Below are 21,310 nucleotides of genomic sequence, written 5' to 3' on the forward strand. Positions count from 1 at the left end.
ACTGTTTCACTGGAAGCTAATGCTAACCTGCCCCCATTTCGAGATCAGATAACTCCATTCCTTCCACGAGGGGACAGCATTTCACTTTTGTCCATGTTTGCGCTTTGTTCCAGCTTCAGCTGTTGCACTATATAAACCAATATGTATAGTATTTTGTACTGATGCCCCCATTTCAAACTCATATAATTCCAGACCCATATAATTTAGGGATTAACTATTTTTTTCTGATGAAAGAAGAGAGTCTAAGGCTTCTAGCGCTGTAATCAATGTTTATATAGTCCTAAAAGTCAATACAGTGTATTCTGTGGGTCCTGGAATTCGAGTGACAATGACAAAAACCCCAGCACTTGAGTGGACACCTATTTGAACATTGTCTGGCAGTGAAGGAGTTAAAAGGATTCATAGCAAGAAATGGTCTGAACTTATGAAGATTGCTTACATTTCTGTTTCTTTAATAATGAAAAGAAAAGGAAAAAAAATCAAAAATTGTTTTCACCATGAAACTGCACACCCCTAACTGTCCATACTTTATGTTACTTGCGGGTTGAGTGAACGCTGGCGCGTGTGGCTGCCGCTGCTCACCCGCAGAAAAAAATATCCTGTGACTGTAAAGTGTCCTTGAGAGTTTTGAAATGCGCTTAGAAATAAAATGGATTATTATTATGATTATCTGCGCGTCTAATCACAGTCAGTGTAGCGCTGTTCACCTGTTGCCGTTTGTGCTTGTTGCAATCTGGCTGCCTTTTATTTGACCCTGTCTTTTGTAACTTAGAAATGGCTCTGAAATTTCAACCAGTGTATCTGACAAAAAATGTGTAGGGACGGGATTTGGCAACATTGAAAAGATCTCGCTCACATGCACATGTTGACAAATGGTCACAGAATAAAACATCTGGTTGTTTCATTCCACAATTTATCACCCAACTCCAGATCCAAAAGTGACCTCTGAAGCAGAGTTTGTCTTCTCGCTCGGAGCTCCGCCTGCCTCCTAAATAACAAAGAGTGCTGTAGGCCCACCCCCTGCTCTCTCATTGGTGGAGCATGGCCTCGAATCAATATGTGTGAGGCACCCAGCTTCTGTATGCGTGTGCGGTTGTGCGTTGAACATCAGAAAACAACGACATGGGTGAGTGGACCTTCTGCAAATGCAACACCACAAGACAGCTTGTCACACTAAATAGGAAGTTCTGTGATTTTGTGCACTTTTCTGTCTTTTCTGTGTACAAATGGGGACAGGCAGGGGGGTTTGCATAAGTGTCACAATCCCGATACATCGTGTGTAAACTTTAATTGGGGTCATATTGTCGCATCCTGTTTTTTTTCTTTCAACAAGCCTAGTGCCCGATTTTTGTTGTTCATAGATGACCTTTGAACACACGCTAACAAGCTGTTAAACTATGTGATTCCAGAGCACCCAACAAAATGCTAATTTGCATTGCTCATTCTTGGTTTTGTCCAGTGTTGATGATTAGATGCTAACATTTTTGGAGAGTGTTAGCACTGTGAGGACAAAATTCTGATTGAAAATATTTTTTTTTTCCCTTTTTACTTTAATGATGTGTCAGAGATATTCGGACATGAAAATGACAGGTTAACAGGCTCTGTCTGTTCACCTCAGATTGACCCCAGATTTTCTGTGCTTCCATTGTGGGCCTTGTGTTCGGCGGCTAACTAACCTTGAAACTTTTAAATATGATAACTTCTATTTTGTCTATTCTCTATAATACTACTACTACTACTACTACTACTACTACTACTAATAATAATACATTTTATTTTAAGTGCCTTTCAAAGCCCTCAAGGACACTTTACAGTCACAGAAAACCATAGGTACTATAATAAATAAAATACAATCACAAAATAGAATACAATAAATAAAATACAATTATAAATAGAAACAAGAGATAGAGGTACACAGAAAATGCAATTTTAAATAGCTGGAAGTGAGTTTCATAGTTTGAGGGCAGAGCAGCTGAAAGCTCTGTCCCCCGTCGTGCTGAGACGGGCACGGGGGGCACTCAGAGGTGGAGGGAGGAAGAGGATCTGAGGGAACGAGGGAATAGAAATTTGAAGAAGGTCAGATAGGTATGGGGGGGGAGGTTATGCATAGCTTTGAATGTATAAAGAAGAATTTTAAAGTTTATTCTATATTTGACCGGGAGCCAGTGGAGCTCTTGGAGGACGAGGGTGGTGTGGTGAAAGGATGAGGTTCTGGTGATGATCCGGGCTGAAGAATTCTGGATGAATTGAAGTTTGTGGAGAAGAAGTAACTTTACCAAGTAACGAAATATGAATGGCCAAAATCCCCACACTCCATGGGGACCACATGATAACGGCGATGCCTAAATTCACAGGCTGCGTCGTTTGCATTGTTCGGCCGTGTAAAGGTCTCTGTTGCGACTCAACCTCACATGGTTTTCAAATCCTGGAAGGAATTTTACAAGCTGGCTCCTTGGACAACTTCAAAGGCTCCTCCTCATATGGGATTCATAAACTGCGGCTAAGTCGGACAAGTTAATGTGAGCTGGGATGCCTCACGTGGTCTTGTAGAGCCTGAAGTGAATTTCATTTGGCTGAAAATGCACAATTTAAAGGACTCGGTGTGTGAAGTTGGACGTAGGGAATGTGTGACTCCACAGTCTTGAATGGTTCCAAACTTGAAGCCGTATACGCGCAGATAGATAAAGAAGCTGAGTCGGGAGAAAAAGAACTGCTGTCTTCATTTGTTCATGCCCAGGTGGGCGCTTACGTTGTTGTCTTTAGTCCAAGTGCCTCTTGCGATGCCAAGTGCTTAACTTTGGTTAATATTTAGCCCTAACTTACATAACACTTGTTGAATTGGAGGGTAACGGGATTGATCTAGTTTTTTGTGGCACTGAACGGTTTGCAAGAGAAGCCAAATTTAACAAAATACAGTGATGCCTCCGTAAACAAACCCCTTGGCTTGCGAACTTTTAGGTTTACAAACGTTACATTTATGAAAACTTTACCTTGGCATACGAACTTTTTTCGTACACGGAGCTGCCTGAATGAGTGATGTGTCGTTCGCGAACTGGCCCGTTCTTCTAACAACAAAATGGCAGCCGACAGTTTTTGTCCTCTATTCCCCGCCCCCAGTCTTCGGTTAAAGCCACGTTATTGGTCAAGAACGCAGGAGTGAAGGGGGGTGGTTTAAACATTAAAGAGACAGGCAGACGACAGTGAGAGTTTCAACTTTGATAGTTCAAATGTAGAGTGTAGACTGCAAGGTTAAAATATCCAATCAATCAGGCTCCACAAACAACCCGCACCAGCCATCTGTACACTTGATGCAAAAAGCTATCAACCCAGCAAAACAGAACACTATTGATGAGGAACTAGATACAATTATCACAAAGAAAGCACCTACAAGGGATCATTCCTCAAGATGGTGAAAGAAGAAGGTTACGTTCCTCATCAAGTGTTTAATGCTGATGAAACCGCCCACTCCATTCCAACAAGCCATCGACCATCACAAAGGTAAATAAAATGACTTTATTATATAGTACAGTTTATTTATTTAATTATAATACCATAGCACATTTATTATACATAGAATAATGTATATTTTGTGTAATTTTAAGGCTTAGAAGATTATGAAGCAGAAAATTCTGTTTTAAGGGGACCTGGGAATGGATTATTCTTATTTTAATGGTTTCCTATGGGAAAGTAATTTTTGGGATACACACTTCACCTTTCACACTACGAACCAATTAAGTTCGTAAGCCAAGGTATCACTGTGTCGTAAAAAAAAAAAAGCGCCGTGAACACGTGATTTGTGTCTCGTCAGCCTACATCTCTTCAAAAGTCCAACATTTCCCCTTTCAGCTTGGATAACAGTACTAGTTTGTCCATTTTCAATCCCAAATATTCCTTTACCAGGTTTAGAGTGCTTTCATAATGGCTACAGCCGTAACAAAGGACTTATAACAATTAGCACATAGCATGCTAGCAGTGCAAAACAATGGATGTATACGTTTACTCTCAGAAAGGGGAACGGAGCCCCTATGCGCCTCCCTTTCATTTACTGGATGGCGCCTCATTTTTCTGGAGTTTTCAAATCCATTCCAACAGTCAACCGCTGGCATGCCCCTATCCAGTGAGAATAGGGTCAGAGGTCACACTGGGCCACAGCTGCTACTTCCCGTTTAGTGACCTTTTGCCCTTTTTTGTGCGCAGCTGGTTGTTCAGGATGTGGACCGGGGTACCGAAGCCCACTCGACGCTATGAAGGGTGAGTGTCCATGTGGGGACGTCAGTCAGCATGTGTGTGTGTGTGTGTGTGTGTGTCATGACATGCATGTGTTTCAAGGTGATCGCGAGAAGATCGTATATCTTCCGTGCATCTACCGAAACACATCCATCCGCCAGGCCGATTACCTGGCCACCGTGGACGTGGACCCAGAATCTTCATCCTACTGCCAGGTGAAGTTGCTGCCGTAAATGTCATTCTGACGTTCCTCTGTTTTGTTTTGTTTTCTATCGGGTTTTAAACTTCTCTGTAGGGCATGAAAGAGTTGGAGCATTTGAATTGAGGTTCATTTAATACAAAGGTGACACAGTCTAGCATACTGTCAATGTCTGTTGTTTTGTCCAAAGGAGATGTTCATATCCAATTTTGCAATGAGAAAGCAGGTCATTTCAACAGTTAGTAGAACATCATTAAGTTATCAGTCCACATGCACAGAAAGTTATCAAGTCTAAACAAACATCCCCCAAACGTTCCAAGCCTACTGCAATGTTTTGTAGGTCGTCCACCGCCTTCCAATGCCAAACGTCAACGACGAGCTCCACCACAGTGGCTGGAATGCCTGCAGCAGCTGCTTCGGCGACGCGTCCAAGAAGCGTAATCGCCTTATCCTGCCCGCCCTCATCTCCTCTCGGATCTACGTGGTCGATGTGGGCACCGATCCCAGGAAACCCAGACTCCACAAGGTCTGCCATACAAACAGCGACTGATTTTTACTTGCCGTGCCTGTTTCGAATAAAGTTGCTCTTGACAGCCAAGCTCTGTGCTAATCGATATGTTAGGCGTTTGCCAGTCTCCTTTAGTGATTAGATTTTGGTCTACTAGTCAAAGATTTGGTCTACTAGCTCTTCTCTGAGAATCGATAAAATGGTTTCTTCAGCCGTCATCTGTACTTTTTTGAAGGTGTCGGACGTTTCGCTTCTTATCCAAGATGCTTCTTCAGCAAACTAAAGTCTTATTGGTAGTATCGGCCCTATATATATATCCCTACTGTCTAGACATGGCGGTGCTGGACACTGCTATGATAGGTCCCTGCTCTCGGGTTGGGGGGAGCAGAGGACTACTCCCTGCGGCTCCACTGATTGTTCCTATTGTCCTGACTTATGACTGACCTCATTGCCCCACTTGCTCCGGTATCACCTCATCAGCATTACTAATCCTATGTTGCCTAAGTAAGCTGTTGTACGAACGATCCAAATTGAACCTCAAACCAACATATCGGTTTAGTGAAGGATTGAGCTGTTTTATAAAAATCGCTTCTTTGACTCTTTTACTTCTCTGAGAATGATTTTGCAGTCCTCTTGTGGGGACCTGATGGACTTTGTTAGTCAGTCACATAAACAAGGTCATAAAAAGTACAATGGCCATTTGAAATAGTTTTATTAAAATGTTTTCTATCCGCGTGTCCTGGTCTCTTGGCCACTGAGTAAGGCGGTTCTTAGAAAGTTATCGGAGCACCGCAGCCCTTGTTTTGTTCCCAGACAGTGGAGCCGGTGGACCTGTACTGGAAATGTGGACTGGCCAACCCCCACACGACTCACTGCCTTGGCAGCGGTCAGATCATGATCAGTTGTATGGGTGATCCATCCGGAGGCGGCAAAGGTTAGAGCGGCACCACTAGGCTGCTACAGATTTTGGGTCTCACCTTCTCTGTTGGCCTGTCAGGAGGCTTTGTGCTACTGGATGGTGAGACATTTGACATTATCGGCAACTGGGAGCAGCCTGGTGAAGCGGCTCCCTTCGGCTATGACTTTTGGTACCAGCCTCGCCACAACGTGATGATCAGCAGCGAGTGGGGGGCCCCCAAAGCCCTTGTGAATGGGTTCAATCCCGCTCATGTCGCAGAAGGTAAGAACAAAGACAAGGAGAACCTTGCCCTAATGTCTTTCATTGACAAAAATGCCCCACTCTCAAGACCTTTAAAGAGTATTCTGTTGTTCTTTTTAGTAGACTGCTCTCCGTTAACACAAGTATACTACCAGGTCCTCATAGCTTGGGTAGGATTTGATATTTCTCCCAAATCAGGATATTACAGATTTCCAGAAGTCCAAAATCAGTGCTTGACAGATTGAGGTTCAGATACTAGAACAGTGGTTCTTAATCTTGTGAGAGGAACGGAACCCCAGTAGTTTCATCTGTTCATTCATCGAACCCTTCTTTCAATGACCGTGCTCACTAACTGCAGACTAGATTGAGGGGTGGACCTCTGCGGAGGAGGATCCGCCGAACCCTGAAGACCGACTCACCGAACCCTTAGGGTTTGATCGAACCCAGTTTAAGAACCAATGTACTAGAAATCTGAAATCTGGACCTGGCAGTTTGAAGTTATAGTAGGCACCTAGTAAGCATCTGAAGCTTGCCCATAAGGGCCAATGTGAGTTCCTTGTCATTCCAGGCCATTATGGGACTTCTCTCCACGTGTGGGATTGGACCACCCACAAGAGGGTGCAGACGTTGGATCTGGGAGAAGAGGGAGCTATTCCTCTTGAAATCCGCTTTCTCCATGACCCAAACGCCACTGAAGGTTTTGTGGGCTGCGCTCTGAAGGGGAGCGTGTTCCGGTTCTATAGAGCAACAGTGAGCAAGCAATCCATCGCGCAATCCGCTAACCACTAGACCTATAAGGCCCCACATATACGTTCAACGTGACAAGACCTGGACCAGTTGGCCCCTATCTGGTTTTGACGCTGCCAGCCTCCTCCACAGTTACTTTAATGTATGTCCTTTTTCGCCATGTTATATGTTCCACGTTCCATGTTGTCCTTCAGACAGGGAAGTGGGCTGCAGAAAAGGTCATCAGTGTTCCCAGTAAGAAAGTTGAAGGATGGATGCTGCCTGAAATGCCAGGTTTGCATCAACACCCACCAAAGCTGTTGGTTTGTCCGTTTGTCCCCACTGTCCAACACCTGTCCATATGTATGTAGCCCTGATCACTGACATCTTGATCTCCTTGGATGACCGCTTCCTTTACTTCAGCAACTGGCTCCATGGTGACATCAGACAGTATGACATTAGCGACACCAGGAACCCTCGACTGGTTGGACAGGTAGCCGATCACGTGACAGGATATCAGCAGGCGAAGCCCTTTGTGAGACTCTTACTTTCCGTCTGTTTGGCGGCAGGTGTTTTTGGGAGGCAGCATCACCAATGATGGACCAGTCAGAGTTCTCGAGGACCCGGAAAACCAACCACAGCCCCATCCCCGTTTTATTCAGGTCTCTCAGACAGAACTATTTTTCATTTTGCCTATCTGCCCTCAACCCTCCTGGCTAACTATTTATCTAGCTAGCGGTCATCCATCTTTGTCTATCTGCCTACTGTATCCAACAATTTCTCTGTCAAGTTATCTGTTGTCTATCTTAGTACTTATACACTCCGTCGACCTATCAGTTGATCTCTCAATCTACCTGGTAGTTGGTCAGCAATGGTCGCTAGTAATCTGTAGTCTAATGTGTGTCTAGGGGAAGCGAGTCTACGGTAGCCCTCAGATGTTACAGTTAAGTTTGGATGGTCAAAGGCTATATGTAACTACATCACTCTACAGCGGCTGGGACAAACAGTTCTACCCTGAAATGGTCCGGTTAGTGTATTTCTCATCCTTTTTCACATACAATGTGTTTTTTTTTAATCAGTTTTTATGACTTTGGGCCATGACGAGGCTAACATTGCTAATGTCTTTTGGAGGGAGGGATCAGTAATGATGCAGATCGACGTGGACACCTTGAAGGGGGGTCTCACCCCCAACGAGAAGTTCCTTGTGGACTTTGGTAAGGAGCCTGGCGGTCCGGCACTGGCTCACGAGCTGAGATACCCCGGGGGAGACTGCACTTCCGACATCTGGCTGTGACCCCACGCCCAAATATTCCACGCGTCTTCTTCGGGTGCCTGTGAATTAGACTTGATCTGGACTTTTCACTTCAAGATCATCAGGTTTTGTTTAAATCCTACGAACAAATCAGTGTCATTGACGGATATAATGGCGATATTCCGGTCACTTTCAACAAATGATACAGTAAAGTCTCGATATATCGATATTCTCGGGAGTCGGAAAAAATATCGATATATCCGATCCTGCGGCATGTAAATTTTCTCCTTGCGTTCATAGAAATAGTATCGTAATAAGCAGTACTATCGATATAACCGATATCGATATAACGAGACTTTACTGTATTTTCATTGAATAAACTGAAAGTACTATAAATGTTACATTATTTCGTCTGTCCAAAGTGGCGTGGCACGCATGTTGTGGACCATCGTCCGACAAGTCAAAAATTGTGAAACATTTTATTCAATTGAATTGAATTTTCTGTTGTTTCTATACTTTTCTTGTTTTAATAATAATAATAATAATGATAATAATAATCCATTTCATTTATAAACACCTTTCAAAACTCTCAAGGTCACTTTACAGTCACAGGATCCATTTTTCTGTGGGTGAGCAGCGGCAGCCACATGTTTGGGGCAGTCGTTATTATAGAGGTGCTCGAAGAATCCGTGTTTCGTCAAAACAAACCCGATGCCCAATACTATTGTACAATATGATCATTTAGCTATCTGGCTATCAAGCTAGCTATATATATATGCTATTTGCTAGCTAGCTATTAATTATCGATTAGCTAGCCAGCTAATTTTCTCTTCGAGTTATTCCGGGTTGAATGAATGCTTACACACTTAGCCTTACAATGTCCTTGTATTATGAAGTTTTTCATCATGTTGCTACTTAGAGAGGCAATGTTTTTTTTCGGTTTGAGAAGCACAGTTTGATACGGTAAAGAACATTTTATTTTTTCATTTTTATTCTGACACAAACACGTTGCTAGAACTTTGACCGGACCAACATGGCGGCGAAATAGGCGTGTAAAAGAAGGAGTGGCGAGGCACATAAAAAAGCGTGTCTCCCTCTAGCGGAGAATGGCTATTATCCTCTGCGTCTGTGACCAGTCGGCAACATCAATGGAGCGACAAAGTTGACTTGACGACACTATTGACCGCCGCCAGATTTCAACAAGGTACGAGCAAGCTGTCCGCAAACACGTCACACCTCTCAATCAACGTTCGCTTAGCTTTTAATTTCCTAGCTAGCTCGAGCGTTTATTCGACATACATAGCAACAGTTGGCTAACGCCGGAGAGGCTAAATAGCCTCCCCGGAGCAGCCCTTACAGTCGCCCGCAGGCGCAGACACTCAGGCTAGCCGATTGCTAGCAACTAGCCACCACTTGTGCTAATCCGATGAATACTCGATGCTCAACGTGTGTTCATGTCATCTGCTAGCCCACAAAGGCGTGTTGATGTGGAGTTCTGAGAGCACAATCAGCTGATTTGAATGTCATATTTATGTTCAGTTCGGTCACGCGTCCAGTCCACGGAGCCGTCATGATGATCGACAGGCGACTAGTCCATTTTTTTTGTCTCGAGGGCCGAGAAAAGTCCCAAAATGTCCTCTGTTTAAATGGCCCGTTTTCGAGGTATTGGAAAAATATGGCTAAATCTTTGGTCAATCGAGTTGAGCCGAGAGTTTGCTAAAATGTCCGCTCACAATCTAGTGATGAAATAATAACCGCGTTCGCATCACGAGAATTAGCGACGTCCAAAGCTCGAAATAACTTTTTCATTGAGCAGCAGTTTTCACTGAGCTTGATTTTATTTATTAATTTGCAAATGAATGCTAGAAATGTCAATTAATGGTTTTATTCCACAATAAAATAGGCCAATGTGATGGAGAATCGATTGTCTGGGTCTCAGCTGTGGACGGTTCAATTTGTGTTTGGAACCAATATGACCGACCCAGTTACATGGACTCATGGTTACCGTTGCCTAAGCAGCAACCCGTTTAAAGTTTGTGTCATAATTCCACTGTCCCTTTACCAAATGGACTGAGCCACTGCAAGACAATAGATTCTGATGCTTCTCGGCTGCTTTTGCATGGGATGTGCAGTAAGACATAAATAAGCAACATATCAACACCCGACACACATCAATTTCCCCAATTACCTTTTGATTTAAAGGACAACCGACTCCTCCAGACAAGTTGTGTCCATAATTTATATCAGTTCAAATTACTTCTACTATAGTAGTCAAGAAAATGTTTGTTTTTATGCCTTTTCAGCTTATTTTTTGGATGAAAATTGTCAAAAATGAACTATCAAAAACCCATGGGAAGGAAATGTAGAAAAAATAACAAACCCCAAATGGTTTGTGATTTAAATGTAGTAGTCAATAAAATATATTTTTGTGCCTTTTCATCTTATTTTGGGGTTTTGGCCACTCACAACTGTTTATGATGTATTACAATTCTCATGGCGTCATTTGGAATTTTATCCCCCCCATAAAAAATCAACTCTCCAACCTGTCGGACAACTTTGAAGGATTGACCAAATTGAGCTGAGGAATAATCATCATCATCATAATAATTTCTCCACTGTGAGACTAATAAAGGCATATCCAATCCAATCCAATTATAATAATAAGACATTTTATTTAATAATAATAAGACATTTTAGGTAATTATAAGACATTTTATTTAATGATAATAATAATAATAATAATGAGGCATTTTATTGAATAATAAGGCATTTTTTAAATAATAATAATAATAAGGCATTTTATTTAATAATAATAATAATAAGACATTTTATTTAATAATAAGACATTTTAATAATAATAATAATAATACATTTAATTTTATAATTTTCATAATAATAATAAGACATTCAAAACTCTCAATGTCACTTTACAGTCATAGGACACGTTTTTCTCTGGGTGAACAGTGGCAGCCACATGCTCCAGCGTTCACTCATCCCGTAATAACTCAAATAGATAGAAAGTTAGCTAGCTAGCTAATAGATAGATTTTTATACGTTTCGACATTGTAACCAACCCTGCTCATGTGTGTGCATACTGTAGTGGAGGTAGGCGGAGCCTCCCTGCCGTCGCTCTCAATGGAGGAAAAGAAGGAGGAGCTTTCCCCTGCCACTTCGGAACACGACAGCCCCTCGTCGCTCCGCCCGGGCCCCGCCCCCGCCGGCACTCCTCCACTGGGCGTTATCAGCGAGGGGGCGGGCGAAGTAACGTCGGGCGATGGCGTGGGCCCTCTAATCGACGCGGCGGCGGCTGAGAGGGCGTGTCGGGAAGTCCTGCACAAGCTTAAAATAAGACATACCGACCCAGCCCGCGAAGGCGACGGGCCGCCCGGAGCCGACCAAGACCGAGACCAGGATGAAGAAAATTGGGCGGAGGGGGGTCGGCGGCGGCGACGCCCCAATCCATCCAAACAATCATGGCTCCTGCGCCTGTTTGAATCCAAACTCTTTGATGTATCCATGGCCATCTCCTACCTGCACAACTCCAAGGAGCCTGGCGTGCAGGCTTACATCGGTAACCGACTTTTCAGTTTCCCGCACGACGACGTCGACTTCTTCCTGCCGCAGCTCCTCAACATGTACGTGCACATGGACGAGCACGTCGGCGATGCCATCAAACCTTACGTGGTGGGTACACGCGCTCTTCCAACATTTGTACTTTTAAGGACAACCGACGTCACTTTTTTGTTTCCTAACTGACATCAGAAAAACGTTTTATAGCATCTAAAATACCCAAAACACGCAGTATGATATTTTTAGTCAAATGCAAAACACCAATAAAAATGACTTAAAGTGTCTACAAAGTACTTCAATTTGAAACCGGAAGTGGCCACTTTCAGAAGGTCCCGCCCCCAGTTCGTGACGTCACGCCAAGACGTCTTGCCTTGCTTGAGAATCAAAACAGTGGCTTCAGATTCGGAGAATATGCTTTCTTGTTACTCGTCCAATTATGAATATGATTCAAATAGTTCTGAAGAGGAAAGCATACATGTTTGCAATTGATTAAAGAATTTATTCCATGCCATTTTGAGGTATCTGGGGGCGGGACATGTCGCACAAAAAGAGGCAGAAAATGGCGACAAAGCTCCTGTAAGGAATTAATCAGCCCATTTCCATTTCCACAGGCTGATTAATTCCTTACATGGAGCTTTGTCACCCTCTTCTGCCTCTTTTTTGGTGCTACACGAAGTTTTCAGACCAGCCAAGTACAACCAAATGCATTGACGTGATGAAGGACTGCTACAATGTGTCCTTTTTTTCGGTCAGGGGCATTCCTTCAGTGACGTAACGTACGGACTCGTCACCAACCCAAAAATAAGACTTCCGGAATATTCAGCGCGAGTCTTAAAACGTAAAATATAGCTATATGCGGTGGATTCTTTGTAAAATACGCTCAGTAGAAGTCATTTGAAGCCATTTTACAAATTATGGACACAACTTGTCCAGAAACGTCGGTTGTCCTTTAACTCATTCACTGCCAGACGATGTGCAAAAATGTGTCCACTCCAGTGCCAGGGTTTTTGTAATTTTCACTCAAATTCCAGGACCCACAGAATATTGAGTTTTTGGATTACATAAACATTCAATGCATCGTAAGAAACCGGATATTATTTTCTTTCATCAGAAAAAAATGTTAAAAAAAGAAGAAAAAAGTTAGAAGAAAAAAAGAAGTTAGAAAAAAATGTTAATTCCTAAATTATATGGGTCTGGAGTTATCTGAGCATGAAATTGGGGCAGCTGTACAAAATAACACACAAGTGATTTTTATAGCGCAAAAGATAAATGCTGTAAATATGTTATGATTTTAAAAAAAATCATAGTTTCGGTTACAATATACAAAAATAATATGACAACACTTAAAGGTGAGAGAAATGATGAACAAGCCTTGATTTGATCGCTAAGAAAAACATTTTTGCACCGCAATGGCTGGTCAATATGACCCAAAATAACAGCTCCAATTTTTGGGACAAAAAATAAAACAATAACAAATACATAAAAATAAAATAGTTTTTTTTCCCTTTCGATTAACTCATTCACTACCAGACCATGTGCCAAAAGTTTGTTTACCCTAGTGCCAGGGTTTTTGTCATTGTCACGTGAATTCCAGGACCCACAGATTATTGAGTTTTAGGACTACATATGCATTCGATTCAGCGTAAAAAAAAACCCTAACCTGTCTTCTTTCATCAGTAAAAAAGTGTTAATTCCAAAGTTATATGAGTCTGGAGTTATCTGAGCTTGAAATGGGGGCGGCTGTACAAAATACAGTAAAGTCTCGTTATATCGATATCGGATATATCGATAGTCCCGGTTATATCGATACTATTTCTATGCACGCACGGAGAAAATTACATGCAAACAGGGTCGGATATATCGATAGTCCTGGTTATATCGATATTTTTTCGGACTCCCTTGAATATCGATATAACGAGACTTTACTGTAAAATACAATAGATATTCATTTGCATGCAATTCAAACCCATGCGGCTGTCCTTCAGGTGCATCGCTGCAGACAGAGCATCTCCTTCAGCCTGCAATGCGTTTGGCTGCTGGCGGCGTACTCGTCCGACATGCACATCTCCACGCAACGCCACTCGCGAGGCGCCAAGTTGCGTAAACTCATCCTGTCCGACCAGCTCAAGCCGGCCGCCGCCCGTGCCCGCCGAGACCCCCTCACGCTCACGGCCTTCTGCGCCACCGCGCCCACCGCCGAACACGGCCTGTCGCCTTCCAAACGCACGCACCAACGCTCCAAATCAGACGCCGCCGTTGCCGTCAGCCTGAGCAGCAACCTCAAGAGGACGGCGAGCAACCCCAAAGTGGAAAGCAGCTACGACGAGGTGAGGTGACCACGTCGCGTTATCGTGATTATCGCAATTGTAGCTAGCTAACTTGCTCCACTTTCTTCACATGCTAACAAAATGTCCTCACAGGGAACTGATAAGCTTTTATCAGCTAGTCAAACTTGAGCAGCGGCAGCCACACGCGCCGGCGTTCACTCAACCCGGAAGTAACTCAAATAGATAGAAAGCTAGCTAGCGAATAGATATACAGCTATCTAGGTAGCCATATAAATAATAGATTATTATTATCAGTATATTATTTGTATATTATTAGTATATTGTTATTATGTTATTATGGTTATGATGATGATTATTATGATGGTTGTTATGATTATGATTACTACCTGGCTGGCTATCTATCTGGCTACGTAGCTGGTTATCTATTTGCTATCTATTAGCTATCTGGCTGTCTATTCAAACCCTATATCAGAAATATTAATTCGAATAGATTAGATTGGATAAACCTTTATTAGTCTCGAATTGGAAAAATGTAAGTTTTACAGCAGCAAAGTGATGGAAGGAAAAGAAGAAGTAGAAAAACCAAATACACGAGCTGCTGTAAAGGCAGCCACTCTCGCGGCGCCATCTTGAAGTCAAAACAACAACAAACAATATGACAACACAAAGACACAGTCAGTCAATCTTAAGCAATTTCTGCACCCTATTTGTTGCATGAAAAAGGAGACGATCAAAGCGTCCTTTTCACCAATGAATCAGGGACGTCAGGGTGAAATGTGCACGTCTGCTACAAGCTAAATGTTGCAAGCAAACACGAAGCTGTAGCATTCATTGACAATAAGAGATTGCCTCACGTCCTGCCCCATGTAAATCCGCTTCAATTCCAAGCCGTGACAGAGGAGAGGATCAAAACCTCGTTTTCACCAGTGCATCAGGGACGTCGTTGTAAAATCTGCACGTCTCCTATAAACTAAATGTTGAAAGCAAACACGAAGCTGTTGCATTCATTGACGAAAAAAGATTTTCTCACATCTCCTGTCCCACGTAAATCCGCTTCAATACCAAGCTGCGACAGAGGTGAGGATCATAAGGTCCTTTTAACCAGTGGATCAGGGACGTCATGGTGAATGTGTACGATCATGTGTACGTCTGCTACTTGCTAAATGTTTAAAGCAAACACAAAGCTGTAGCATCCATTGACGAAGAAAGATTGTCTCACATCTCCTGTCCCACGTAAATCCGCTTCAATTCCAAGTTGCGGCAGTTCCACATACGCACCGGCGCTTATAATATCTTCATCTGCGTACGTGACCAGCAAATAGTTGCGTCCCTCCTCTGCTCCGAAAGTCGAAGGAAAGACTCGGCGTGACCAATTAGAAAGCAGGAAATTGTGAGGCAGGAGGCTTAGTTGTTGACCTCTGACCTCTAACCTTCAGGAAACTCCCAGCATGGATTCGGTTGACGTTGTTAGCCCTGCCGTAAGTTTTGCAACTCGAGCTCCCGTACGTCCTGCATTGTGGGGGGGAAAAGGGCGCCGCCGGCGATCAAGCTGACGTTTCGTTTCTGGTTCTTTGCCGCCGCTTCCCTTTTTTTTTTTCTTCCTTCTTCCTCTTCCTGGATGTGGGTGTGTTGTTGTTGTTGTTTTCTTGTGGGTGTGACAATCACAGGGTTTTAATGAGGGAGTTGTTTGGCCTTGTCAATGAAAGGAACAAGCCACGCTCCGATCAGGCCACAATTGGCTCATTAAAAAAAATGTTTTCCATTTATTTTCTTTGTTTTTGTTAATAACCAGTGTTTTTTCCTTTTTTGTCATCAAATTTTTTTTCCTGTAATTTTCTTTGTTTTTGTCCATAAGTAGTTTTGTTTTTGTTTTTGTCATCAAAAAGGTTATTTTCCATTTATTTTCTTTGTTTTCTGTTCAATTCATAATCATTTTTTTATTTTGTCATAAAAAAATGTGTTTTCAGTTATTTTCTTCATTTTTTAGTTTGGTCACAATGCGACAATCTGAAAAGTGGCCATTTGTCACCCATTTGCAATTTTTTGCTGCGACAAAAAAAACCAACACTCCCATAACTTGTCATTCTTCCGCACCTCTGCTCCTTCCGTAGCCCGTGCGCCTGGCGCCGCAGCGCGACTTCATCAAGTCTCTGATGGGCATTGGCAGGCGTCTGGCCACGTTGCCCACCAAAGAGCAGAAGACCCAACGGCTCATCTCGGAATTGTCGCTGCTCAACCACAAGCTTCCCGCTCGCGTGTGGCTACCCACCGCCGCCTTCGAGCACCACGTTGTGCGCGTGCCGCACACGCAGGCCGTCGTGCTCAATTCCAAGGATAAGGTGAGCGCTTCACCGTGGAGCCTCAAATAAGTCATTTAAAGGACAACCGACGTCTCCGGACAAGTTGTGTCCATAATTTGTAAAATGGCTTCAAATGACTTCTCCTGAGCGTATTTTACAAAGATTCCACCGAATATAGCTATATCTTACGTTTTAAGACTCACGCTGAATATTCCGGAAGTCTTGTTTTTGAGTTGGTCACGAGTCATCACCCTACGTCACTGAAGGAACGCCTCTGAAGGACACATTGTAGCAGTCCTTCCTTCACGTCAATGCATTTTGCTGTACTTGTTTGGTCTGAAAACGTCGTGTTGCACCAAAAAGAGGCAGAAGAGGGCGACAAAGCTCCATGTAAGGAATTTATCAGCCTATGGAAACGGGCTGATTAATTCGTCACACGGAGCTTGGTCGCCATTTTTTGCCTCTTTTTTGGTGATACATTTCCCCCCCAGTGTTGCCTCAAAATGGCACGGAATAAATTCTTTAATCGATTGCAAACGTATGCTTTCCTCTTCAGAACTATTTGAATCCTATTCATAACTGGATGTGTAACAAGAAAGCATATTCTCCGAATCTGAAGCCATTGTTTTGATTCTCCAGCAATGCAAGACGTTTTACCCAATTTACTATACTTCCAGTAGAGGGTACCGTTAGCGAGGAAATAACTGACTGATCATTCTTAGTTCATTCATTGCCATTCACAAATTTATTCGGGAATTGAAAATATGACCTTGAGCGCCATTCCCGAATTTGTACGGGTTTTGTTTTTTCATGCTTAAGTGCTGATAAAGCACTGGACATAGCCTCTGGCAATGTTTTTTTTTTCTTTTCCACAAGAGGGCAGCATTTCTCTTTTTTCCATGTTAGTGCTTTGTTCCAGCTTCAGCTGTGTTAAACCGCTAGCTAGCTATCTCTTTAGCTATCTATTATAATACCATGACTGATAAATAAATGTGGGGGGGGAAAATGACATCCACAGGCACCTTACCTCATTTACGTGGAGGTTCTAGAGGTGGATGACTTTGAGACGTCCAACGTGCCAGATCGAATACCCGAGAACCGCATCAGGAGCACACGCTCGGTGGAACACCTCCCAGACTGCGGCATGAGCGCAGAGCAGCGCGCCGGAAGCTTCTCCACCGTCCCCAACTACGACAACGACGACGAGGCCTGGTCGGTGGACGACATCGGCGAGCTGCAGGTGGAGGTGCGCCCCCCCCGTTCCCCCTCGGGTTCTCCATAGTTTTTTTTTCTGGTTTATCGCGGTTATGTGACAGGAACGTGTACCTATTCCGGCAGCTTCCGGAGGTCCATGCTAGCTGTGACAACATCAGTCAGTTCTCTGTGGATAGCGTCGGGAGTCTGGAGAGCAAAGAACCCGTTTTCATCGCCGCTGGCGATATCAGGTTGGTCCTCCGCTTCCATCTCTTCGGACGTTCCTGATGCAGCGTACGTCGACGCGTTCCTGTGTCAACATCTCACCTCCGCAGGCGCCGTTTGTCGGAACAGCTGGCGCAGACGCCCACCACTTTCAAACGAGACCCCGAGGATCCATCGGCCGTGGCTCTCAAGGAGCCGTGGGAGGAGAAAGTTCGGTAGGCGTGCTTGTTTTTTCGCGTCCCCGCCGCACGGTCCCTTACGTCGGCCATTTTGTACAGGCGGATCCGCGAGGGTTCGCCTTACGGGCACATGCCCACCTGGCGCCTGCTGTCCGTCATCGTCAAATGTGGCGACGATCTGCGTCAGGAACTGCTGGCTTTCCAAGTGCTGTGGCAGTTGAAGGTAAGTCGCCGTCGGCGAAAACGAACAAATTCAGGAATGGCGCTCCACGTCATGCTTTTCAATTGCCGAATACATTCGGGAATGGCAGTGAATGGGTTAAGTGACCTTTTTTTTAGATTTTCTTTTTAATCTAACTATAATGCAACAATAATTCATACGAATCATTTTGAGAACATTTTTGTTTTAATCTAACATCGTGGTTTTTATTGGAATAATTTAATAGTGATACCTTGGCTTCCGAACTTAATTGGTTCCCAGACAGTGTGTATCCCAAAAATTAATTTCCCAGAGGAAACCATTAAAATGAGAATAATCCGATTCTAATTTCCTCATATGACATTAATCAAAAAAATATAAAAAGGTATTGAGAATGGGCTACCTTGTACTTCCGGGTAGAGTGAACGCTGGCGCGAATGGCTGCCGCTGCTCACCCGCACAAAAAAATTACGTGACTGTAAAGTGTCGTTGAGAGTTTTAAAAGGCGCTTAGAAATGAAATGTTTTATTATTATAATTATTATTGCTACACTGTAAAACCCAACAAGTTGAAAGTACTCAAATTTTTTATGGCAACTGATTACGTCAAAAATTTTGAGTACAGTTTACTCAAAAGTTTTGAGTAACCTGTACAGGTTACTCAAAACAGGTTACAGGTTACTCAAAACTTTTGAGTAAACTGTACTCAAAAATTTTGACGTAATCAGTTGCCATAAAAAATTTGAGTACTTTCAACTTGTTGGGTTTTACAGTGTTTATTGTTATTATTATTACGCTATCCCGTAGCCCCTCCCCTAACTCCGCCCCCTTTTTTCTCCTCAGTCCATCTGGGAAGCGGAACGTGTGCCGCTTTGGATCAAACCTTACAAGATCCTGGTCCTGTCATCGGACAGCGGCATGATCGAGCCGGTGGTGAACGCCGTGTCGCTGCATCAGGTGAAGAAGCACAGCCAGCTGTCTCTTCTGGACTACTTCCTGCAAGAACACGGCGCCCCCACCACCGAAGCTTTCCTGTCGGCGCAGAGGAACTTTGTGCAGAGCTGTGCTGGCTACAGCCTCATTTGCTATTTGCTCCAAGTCAAGGACAGGTCAGTACAAAGCCACCTCACCTTTTATACATCATCCACCTTGCAGTATACATTTTTATTGTACGATACAGATGCTCCCCATCTTACGAACGAGATACGTTCCAAGCAGTCGTTCGTAAGGTGAATTTGTTCGTAAGTTGCTTTAGTGCGATATTTTGTATGGAATTTGTGTAAAGGACAACCGACGCCTCCGGACAAGTTGTGTCCATAATTTGTAAAATCGCTTCAAATGACTTCTACTGAGCGTATTTTACAAAGATTCCACCGCATATAGCTATATTTTACGTTTTAAAACTCGCACTGAATATTCCGGAAGTCTTGTTTTTGAGTTGGTGACGATTCCTCACCCTACGTCACTGAAGGAACGCCCCTGACTGAAAAAAGGACACATTATTGCAATGATTCAATCACGTCAATGCATTTTGCTGTACTTTGGTCTGAAAACTTCGTGTCGGACCAAAAAGAGGCAGAACAGGGCGACAAAGCTCCATGTAAGGAATTAATCAGCCTGTGGAAACTGGCTGATTAATTCCTTCCACGGCTTTGTCGCCATTTTCTGTCTTTTTTGGGTGCGACATGAAGTTTCCCATCCCTGATGCCTCAAAATGACCCACAATAAATTATTTAATCGATTGCAAACATGTATGCTTTCTTCTTCAGAACTATTTGAATCATATTCATAACTGGACGAGGAACAACAAAGCATATTCTCCGAATCTGAAGCCATTGTTTTGATTCTCCAGCAAGGCAAGACGTCTTGGGGTGACATCGCGAACAAGGGGGCGGGACCTTCTGAAACTGGCCACTTCCAGGATCATTTTTTTTGCAGATTTTGGACACTTGAAGTCATTTTTATTGGTGTTTCGCATTTGACAAAAAATATCATACTGCGGGTTTTGGGTATTTTAGATGCTATAAAACGTTTTTCTGATGTCAGTTAAAAAACAAAGAAGTGATGTCGGTTGTCCTTTAAAGAAGCCCTTCCGTATCAATTCTATTTTAGAATTTGGCCCTCTTTTCAGACACAACGGAGCCAACTGGCCCCCTTTTTAAATTTCCCAGAGGCATCCCTGCTTTCTCAACTGCAGTCCTGTTGCGCTAAAAAAAAAAAAAAAGATTGACGCCTATTTTATCCTTTCTGGACTTTGTAAACCCCCTTCAGGCACAATGGCAACATCCTGCTCGACGCCTGTGGGCACATCATCCACATAGACTTCGGCTTCATCCTTTCCAGCTCTCCCAAGAACCTTGGCTTTGAGACGTCAGCATTCAAACTCACCGCCGAGTTTGTCGAGGTCTCGTGTCATCCCGACGACCCCCCCCCCCCCCGCCCCCGCACGCATCCTCCACGCTCACTCTAGCCGCGTCTTTGTCTTGTTTTTATGTCAGGTGATGGGCGGTCCCGACGGCGACATGTTCAACTACTATAAGATGTTGATGCTCCAGGGCCTGATCGCCGCCCGGAAGCACATGGAGCGCGTGCTGCAGATTGTTGAGATCATGCAACAAGGTCGGCAAACACACGCCTAAGAACACGCTAACTCACATCGAAAAAATATCCATGAGCTGACGTCAAATGTGTGTGCATGCACGACAGGCTCACAGCTACCCTGCTTCCACGGTTCGAGCACCATGCGAGGTCTGAAGGAGCGATTCCACATGAGCCTGACTGAGGAGCAACTGCAATTACTAGTGGAGCAGATGGTGGTGGGCTCCATGCGTTCACTCACCACTAAACTCTATGACGGCTTCCAGTATTTCACCAATGGCATCATGTGACCGCCGCCATTTTCGGAGACCACCGGACCGTGACAAAGGAGACAATGACAATTGGGTTCTCAGGTGTTTTCTTTTGTTTTTTTTTGTCACTGGCGCGCCATGAAGAAAGGTTTGTGTAACATTCCCCACGTTTTTTTTTTTTTTTTTGTGCCCACCCCTCGTCAAGCACAGTGACCTGTCAATCATCACCACTCCAAACATGGCCCCGCCCACTTTTTTATTTTATTTTTATTTACAGGCACTAGCTTGGAAATGTGAAAGGAATTGATGATTTCATGGTCTTTTTTTGAAGCAAATGTGCTTTTTGGACACACCCAAATAAAAGTGTGACGAAGGTTTAATTTTAAACTTTCTGCTCGTCAAGCAAGAAATTGTGCATTATAGAGTCAAACGGTTG

General features: G+C 43.6%; 2 protein-coding genes across 3 annotated transcripts; both read left to right on the plus strand.

Annotated features, from left to right (window-relative positions):
• Positions 1-1,027: 1,027 nt before the first annotated feature.
• selenbp1 (selenium binding protein 1) lies at positions 1,028-8,582 on the plus strand. The gene is made up of 12 exons (XM_088999724.1): positions 1,028-1,126; positions 4,198-4,251; positions 4,330-4,442; positions 4,767-4,952; positions 5,748-5,868; positions 5,932-6,114; positions 6,662-6,843; positions 7,035-7,113; positions 7,191-7,312; positions 7,389-7,481; positions 7,728-7,846; positions 7,951-8,582. The coding sequence occupies exons 1-12, from the start codon at positions 1,123-1,125 to the stop codon at positions 8,111-8,113; spliced, it is 1,419 nt and encodes a 472-aa protein (XP_088855850.1). The 5' UTR covers positions 1,028-1,122; the 3' UTR covers positions 8,114-8,582.
• A 528-nt stretch (positions 8,583-9,110) lies between these two features.
• pi4kb (phosphatidylinositol 4-kinase, catalytic, beta) lies at positions 9,111-21,238 on the plus strand. 2 transcript variants are annotated; one of them, XM_088998648.1, is made up of 13 exons: positions 9,111-9,275; positions 11,172-11,755; positions 13,627-13,968; positions 15,366-15,407; positions 16,041-16,268; positions 17,248-17,475; positions 17,568-17,674; positions 17,759-17,863; positions 17,927-18,050; positions 18,869-19,134; positions 20,297-20,429; positions 20,524-20,644; positions 20,732-21,238. In XM_088998648.1, exons 2-13 carry the CDS (start codon positions 11,207-11,209, stop codon positions 20,911-20,913), a joined length of 2,427 nt encoding a protein of 808 aa, XP_088854774.1. In that variant the 5' UTR covers positions 9,111-9,275; positions 11,172-11,206; the 3' UTR covers positions 20,914-21,238. The 2 variants fall into 2 exon arrangements, with proteins under 2 accessions (XP_088854774.1, XP_088854776.1); XM_088998650.1 differs by lacking the exon at positions 15,366-15,407 and having other exon boundaries at positions 9,133-9,275; positions 20,732-21,236.
• Positions 21,239-21,310: the final 72 nt, after the last annotated feature.

This window comes from Hippocampus bargibanti, linkage group LG06 (assembly GCF_051943395.1).
Source record: "Hippocampus bargibanti isolate YZ-2025 linkage group LG06, ASM5194339v1, whole genome shotgun sequence".
NCBI classification, from domain to species: domain Eukaryota; kingdom Metazoa; phylum Chordata; class Actinopteri; order Syngnathiformes; family Syngnathidae; genus Hippocampus; species Hippocampus bargibanti.

Bases quoted from the DNA above. Each gene is read 5' to 3' on its own strand.
- pi4kb (XM_088998648.1), top strand. From the start codon at position 11,207: ATGGAGGAAAAGAAGGAGGAGCTTTCCCCTGCCACTTCGGAACACGAC. The intron at 16,269-17,247 runs GTGAGCGCTTCA...TGACATCCACAG, and splicing joins TGCTCAATTCCAAGGATAAG to GCACCTTACCTCATTTACGT. The intron at 18,051-18,868 runs GTAAGTCGCCGT...TTTTCTCCTCAG, and splicing joins AAGTGCTGTGGCAGTTGAAG to TCCATCTGGGAAGCGGAACG.
- selenbp1 (XM_088999724.1), top strand. The intron at 7,114-7,190 runs GTTTGCATCAAC...ATATGTATGTAG, and splicing joins GATGCTGCCTGAAATGCCAG to CCCTGATCACTGACATCTTG. The intron at 7,313-7,388 runs GTAGCCGATCAC...GTTTGGCGGCAG, and splicing joins ACCCTCGACTGGTTGGACAG to GTGTTTTTGGGAGGCAGCAT.